At 46.1% G+C, this 7,198-nt stretch overlaps 1 protein-coding gene across 1 annotated transcript; it reads left to right on the top strand.

Moving 5' to 3' along the window:
• The first annotated feature begins 483 nt into the window (after window positions 1–483).
• On the top strand, window positions 484–1,497 carry NEUROD6 (neuronal differentiation 6). The gene has a single exon (XM_047094805.1). The coding sequence runs from the start codon at window positions 484–486 to the stop codon at window positions 1,495–1,497; it is 1,014 nt and encodes a 337-aa protein (XP_046950761.1).
• Window positions 1,498–7,198: the final 5,701 nt, after the last annotated feature.

Raw genomic sequence — 7,198 nt, 5'->3', positions numbered from 1 at the left:
CCTCACAAATTTGTCAGCTGACGGAGAGGTAATACTTTTTCATTTTAAAAACTGGTGTCTCTGCATTTTGTACTCAGGGGAATTGGAATTAATGAAATTCTGCATTGCTATATCATGTTTTGCATTTGCTGGAATTCAAAGGTCCTTTTTGTGCATTAAAAATAGTTCAAAATCAAAGGAAAATGGAGATGGTGGTGGCAATGTAATAAATGCTTCTTGTTTTGTTTTCTTTTGATAATTTGCCTGTATAAATTGATCCTCTCGCATGTGTCCATGTAGTTTTTATAATTACGAGTCTGCACAAACTCAAAAATTATAGTTAATGTAAAAAATTGGTCCCCGAATCAGACTTTTTCATGTTTTTCATTTTTTGTATTCTTATGATTAAGTCATTAAATATGCTTTAAGTGTATAAACTTTAAAAATGAAAACACTTTAAATATTGTGCTGGCATTTTTTCAGGTAATTTAAGATTAGAGAACCATGTTAACACTACCGTTTGATGAGTCTGTTGTAATGCCAGAATCCCAGATGTGCAGAAAGTTTTCTAGAGAATGTGAGGACCAGAAGCAAATTAAGAAACCAGAAAGCTTTTCCAAACAGATTGTCCTTCGAGGAAAGAGCATCAAAAGGGCCCCTGGAGAAGAAACCGAGAAGGAAGAAGAGGAGGAAGACAGGGAAGAGGAAGATGAAAATGGCTTGCCCAGAAGGAGGGGTCTTAGGAAAAAAAAGACGACCAAGCTCCGACTGGAGAGGGTCAAGTTCAGGAGACAGGAAGCTAATGCGCGGGAGAGAAACAGGATGCATGGCCTCAACGACGCTCTGGACAATTTAAGAAAAGTGGTCCCCTGTTACTCCAAAACCCAAAAACTGTCCAAAATAGAAACTTTACGACTGGCCAAAAACTACATCTGGGCACTTTCTGAAATCCTGAGAATCGGCAAGAGACCTGATCTGCTCACGTTCGTCCAAAACTTATGCAAAGGTCTTTCCCAGCCGACTACAAACTTGGTGGCAGGCTGCTTGCAGCTCAACGCCAGGAGTTTCCTGATGGGTCAGGGTGGGGAGGCTGCGCACCACACAAGGTCACCCTACTCTACCTTCTACCCGCCCTACCACAGCCCTGAGCTCACCACTCCCCCAGGGCATGGAACTCTTGATAATTCCAAGTCCATGAAACCCTACAATTATTGCAGTGCGTATGAATCCTTCTATGAAAGCACTTCCCCTGAGTGTGCCAGCCCTCAGTTTGAAGGTCCCTTAAGTCCTCCCCCAATTAACTATAATGGGATATTTTCCCTGAAGCAAGAAGAAACCTTGGACTATGGCAAAAATTACAATTACGGCATGCATTACTGTGCAGTGCCACCCAGGGGTCCCCTTGGGCAGGGTGCCATGTTCAGGTTGCCCACCGACAGCCACTTCCCTTACGACTTACATCTGCGCAGCCAATCTCTCACCATGCAAGATGAATTAAATGCAGTTTTTCATAATTAATGAGGAAAATGAAAATAAACAGTGGTCATTCACCTCCCCCGTCTAATTAAGACAAAGCAGATGCTTGTGGGCTGAATAATTGGCACAACTCTATCTAAGGTGTTTACTAGTTTCTGAAGTGTGTTTCAACTATTGTGAGAATTTTCTATGTAATAATAAATCTCTTTTCGTATGAGAACTTCTTTTCCTTTCCTTTTGTCTGTGAAGCACTGTGATTCTGTTTCTACTGGAAGGATTTTTTTTTCATGTTTTATTTTCTTTTAAATTCACTTAATTTGTTTGAACAAGGTGTCTAAAAATATACTGTTGAATAAAGACACGCACACAGCATAACTCAATGTCTATTTCAGTTGTACAGTAATTATAAAAATGCATGTTATTAAAATCAGATGAATAAAATGATGTGTTTATAATTACTAGCAATTATATATTATGTATCTCTGAAAATTGAAAATTTAAAATATTGAGAATAACACTAAGGTGACATTGATATTGGAAGATGCATTTGAGGATGTGCAACAATATAAAAAGCTATGCAATTTTCTTTTTATTAAGGATGAATCTAAATGCATTCAATTGGTAACTATTCCTCTTCAAGTTCTGCAGAGGGGGCAACATGGTATTTGGGTGGACGGTGTCATGATTTGGGAACAATTATTTCAATCGTAAAGAAAAATTTTTCAGCTCTTGTTTTGTATTGTTCAAAAATTATCTGTACAGGTTTGTTATCACAATGTATAATTGTGTTTTTCCACCCCACGTTTTTAAAGCAATTAAACATAGATATTTACACTCCTAAAGGACATCCATTAGCTGTGATATTTTTGCATGATACTTATTATTTCCTGGTACACAGCTGCTTTCTGTCTCTGACACTCCCTCCTCCCCATTGCAGAAACATTTCTTTATTTCAAAACCGTACGAGATAAAACAAATTTCTTAAACAAAATGGCCAAAGCGCTTACAAGAATTTTTTTTTTTTTTTTGAGTATCTTAAATGAAAGAAGAGGAGCGCACGAGGGTTAAACATCCTGGGGAAACAATGATAAATCCTGGTAACCTTCAGCTCCAGCCGAAATTCGGTGGCAAATTTCCAGCAAACACCAAGAGTGGATGTTAAAAATGGAAGGTTTTACTCTGCGCGGTTTAAATAAGTCTGGCCGATTAGAGGCTAAATTCTGTGTGATTAAAAGTTTCCTGACAAAAGGCCACCAAAAACCCACTTGAATAGCGCCTGGGGAGCTCAGCCTCTTAGGCAGAACTGAGTCCCTCCTAGGATAAAAGCCAAGGTGGCAGTGACCTCCCTCCAGATGCCCTCTTGCGCCGGTTTGCCCACCCCCCCAGGGGGAGGAGGGGGACAGCTGCGAAGGTCTGCGAGGGTGGCAGAAATGTGTCCCGCGATGGCGGGACTGAGCGGGTCTGGGTGGGCCTTGGCAAGAGGTCCGCGCTCACCGCCGGCCGGCGCTGCCCACTCGTGCGCCCCGCAGATACTGCCTGAGCCGGCGCAGGCCCGACGGCTCCCGGAGGGCGGCGCGTGGGGGGGCTGGAGTCGGCTTCGTGCCCCCGCGGTTGTCACCGGTGCACAGGGTCACAGGCTGCACCGCCCGTGGCCCGCCCACAGTGGGCGCCCTTGGGACCGGGGGCCGCGCCGGCTAGCGGCTACCGAGCTGACCCCGCCCTCCCGGAAAGGGGCTGCGGGGCATGGGGAGCCGACCTGCCCAGATACCCTGTCCCGAAGCGGGGAGGAGGGGACCTTTTGGGGCCAGGACCCGAGAGGCTGGAAAGGGCGACGCCCATTCTCCCGCTCGGGCTGCTGCAGTGGAGGTAGCCGAGGTGGCGGCTCCAGTTTGCTCAAACTCCGCTGATATCTGTCCCTGTCCTGCCTTCCCATGCCTGCAGGACTTCTAGAGTCGAGGCCGAGAGGCCTGCGACCCATTCTCCAGGGGCAGCGGCTCTCCAGCTCCCCCCGCGTTAGAGCGCACTGCAGCCGCGCTCCGAAGGGCAAAGGGGTCCAAGCAGCTGCTGGCGTGGGATTCGGCGGGTGATGCACGCGCCCTTCTAAGTGGTTGTGACAGCACCTGTTCATTCCTTTCCCACGAGGGCAAAGAAGTCAGGGAAAGAGGAGGAAGTGTGCCCTCTAGGGGTGGAGAGACGTTTGCCCGGGGTAGTGAGCCGTCAGTTCCCTGTCTGGACACTGGAGCGACTCGCCCTGGCTTTCTGGCAGACACGCACAAAACCTGCCCTCTCTGGGACCGTGTCCAGGATTGCCAGGCCTCTTCAAGGCCCCTCAGACCCCAAGAGTCTGATCACTGCTCACCCCGTCTGAGCAAAGACCAAGAAAGTGAGGAAGCATCAGAAACTAGAAGGATCTGACTTAAAAAAAAAAAAAAAAAAAAAGTAAGGCATTTCTGTTTAGTCACTAACAGAATAAGTGAGGTCTCCCCCACCTTGTTCCAAGGTGACCCGCTTCAAACAACATCGCACGGGCTCAGTGTCTTGTTGGTCCAGACAGGCTTTGACCACAGTCTTTCCAGGGTCACAAATCCATGTTGGAGCTAGAGACTACAACAGGAGATGCATTCTCCCCTCTCCTTCTGGCAATATGGAATGCTGAGGAAAACGCAGCTGGCTGAATGTCTGGGGAAGAAGCAAATGTTCAGAAGAAGTGTCTTATGTCAGGGCTCAGTTGGAAATAAACTCCAGCAAAAGCACGGGGTTTTCCGGCACAGACCCCAGAGATTGTGAAATTTCTTCTATGGTTTGGGTGCACAAATCTGATGCGTGCTCTGTTGCCAGTAGGAATCTGGGATGCCATGGTGTATGTGAGTTGTGTGTGGGAGACTGATCTCTGTGGCTTATTCATCCTTCCCATCCCACCAATGACCCCCAGTATGGGAGCCACCCAGCTGGTCCCCTTTACACTAACCAAGATCAGAAGGTCACTGTCTTTGTCAGCAATTCCCTATGCACCTCAATCCTGAGAAATTATGACTTGTTCATTCATACACCAACATCACAGATGCCATGCATTGCAAAATCTTACCTTTTAAGGCATTACTCCCATGGAAGGGGGAATGGTATAGTATAGACAGTGTACTTTAGGGTCAGGAAGTCTTGGAGTCAGATTTGGATCAAAATTTTGCCTCACCACTAACCTCTTATTGCAGCCTCAGTGAGACAGGATACAACACCCAATATGGACATCAGGATACCTTAGTTCCTTGCTTTCTTTCTGACCTGCTTTCCTCATCTCCCAACAAGAAAGGATGAAAAGCCTTTTCTGTTTTCTGAATGTTTTAAATAATTATTGCCTTTCATATTGAAAGGCTTCTTTCTAGTTGAATTATGTGAATATTATATTTATCTTTTATATTATAAATCTTGTATTTCTACAATGTTTGTCCTTTCTCCTGTATCTCCTGTCCTTTCTTAACAAAACAAAGATGTATTTACCTTTATATGAAAGAAGTAGTAGGTAGTACAGAACTTAAATGGCTGTCCAGGGGCACCAGAGGCCTTGGCTCCTACCTTTCCACTCCATGAACCTTAGTGTGGTGCTTCCATTCTCAGATTCGCCTCATGGCCCCACATGGCTATTGGGGTTCTAACCATTGTGTCCTCTTTCCAACTAAGAAGGAAAGGAGATGGCAAAAGGATGTCCCACCCACCTCACCAGACCCTTCTAGAAATATTTGTGGAAGTCCCACCCAATGGCTTCTACTTAATATCTCACTGATATTTAAATCTCACCTCTAGATTTAAGAGAAGCTGGAAAATCTATCCTTTTTATCAGAGCGTATTGCCACCTGCAAGTAAGAAAGAAGAAGATGGATGCTGATTAGGCACTTAGCAATCTCTGCCATGCCTCCCTTTCTGGATTCTCAATCCTCAAGAGATTGGACCTCATCACATACACTGTGTGGACCGCCTCAGCACTCTGCCTTGCACGTCATGGTGCTCAATAAGATTTTTAATTGTTTTCAAAATCCTCCTGACAGTTCAGGAGGCCTATGTCGTTGCAAAACATGCCTTCCTTCTGGGTGCTCATGGGACACACTGCACTTCAAACTTCAGCTGGACCATTGCTACAGCCAATCCATTCCTCATCAATGCCCTCACGGGGTTGTCCTGAACCACACTGCCCTCTTCCTCCCCACACCACACTGCCCTGGCCTCTAACATGACACATTTTCCATGGCATCACTAGACTTACCCAGGTTCAGTCTATCAGACAAGAGATTGTCTTAGCTTATTTTTTTTAATATCATGAGCCCCATCTTTACATACATTTTCCCTCCCCAGCCGTGAGTGGCCAGGTTCATTTCCCTCTTTCCAGGACTTGTGCCTATAACTCTGCTGTCTACCAATTCCTTCTTCTCCTCTCTGAGATCATACACTTTGCCCAAGTATTCTGGTTTCGGTTTCTACTGTCTCTTTCCATTAGATTGCACACATCTGTGTTACCACATGGCCTTCTAGGCTCCCCAAGCTTGTGGAATCTAAGTAGGTTCATTCTTTTTTTTATTTATTTTTTTAATGTTTATTTATTTTTGAGAGAGAGAGAGTGCAAGCGAGCGAGCAGGGGAGGGGCAGGGAGAGAGGGAGACACAGAATCTGAAGCAGGCCCTAGGCTCCAAGCTGTCAGCACAGAGCCCGATGCAGGGTTCGAACCCATGGATCACGAGATCATGACCTGAGCTGAAGTCGAACACTTAACCAACTGGGCCACCCAGGTGCCCCGAAGTAGGTTCATTCTTAAGTCCAGTCCTCCTTACCCCCTGCAAAATGGATGGCCTCGGGCCTCTCGCTGTCTTGAAGACATGGAAGGAGAGGGTTTCCTGTTCCCCCAGGTTGCTGTGCTGCTTCCGCCTCCAATGCAGTGTCACGTGGTTGGTGTTCTACCCCAGCAGCCCACCTATGACTCCCATCTAATGTCGTTTGGGGATTTGCACTCTCCCTTGGAACCACTTTCTGTCTCTCATCACCTGCCTGTGTGTCTCTGACGTATAAGAGAAAACCTGTTCTCATTTTGAAGGGAAGGCAGGGTGCTCAGGCTCCTGATGAGGGTCTCCTGCTTTAACCCCTCAGCCCTGTGGCATCTGGTCCCAGGATGCCCTGCCGCCCCAGACAGGAGATCAAGCATAACCTTGTGCTGTCCTCAAAGCCACTGCAGCCTGTTTCCCCTCGGGCTCTGTTTCTCAGTTGGCCTCACTGCATCTGATACTTTCTCTATTTTGTAGGTATCCCCCTCTCCAACAGGAACCCTGTTTCTTAATGCAGGCTCCCAAATTAGGACAAGGTTCAAATTCTTCTTTTGAGTAGTTATATACTAGGGGATGGAAGGGGAGGGTCTCTACCCTGCCCTTTCATACAAAGTGTATAATGCCATGTTCTAACTTAGGAAGAGACTCAGCTAGGTATATAAGATTTCCTTCTCAAATTGGAGAACCCTAATAGAACAACAACAACAAAATACCCTTCTTCATCCTAAAGCCCCGCCTAGCCTCTCGTTCTCTTTCTTTCCTAGTCAAAGCTCTTCAATACGCACTGGACACAAAATGTCACACCTTTTTTAGCACCCTGTCTCTTTGATCTGCTGTAGTCCTGCCTCCACTTCTACCATCCAACTGACACTGCATGTGTTGTAATATTTACTCCAACTACTGTGGCATCCTTTGAACAAAGCATACTGATGTTTAAA

This window comes from Lynx rufus, unplaced genomic scaffold (assembly GCF_022079265.1).
Source record: "Lynx rufus isolate CCGP_SWC_20201006 ecotype Redwood Valley unplaced genomic scaffold, mLynRuf1.p SCAF_4, whole genome shotgun sequence".
NCBI classification, from domain to species: domain Eukaryota; kingdom Metazoa; phylum Chordata; class Mammalia; order Carnivora; family Felidae; genus Lynx; species Lynx rufus.
Note: the sequence above shows the minus strand (reverse complement) of the source record. Positions and strands in the feature narration are given on the sequence as shown.

Excerpts from the sequence above, each read along its gene's own strand:
- NEUROD6 (XM_047094805.1), top strand. The coding sequence starts at position 484 with ATGTTAACACTACCGTTTGATGAGTCTGTTGTAATGCCAGAATCCCAG.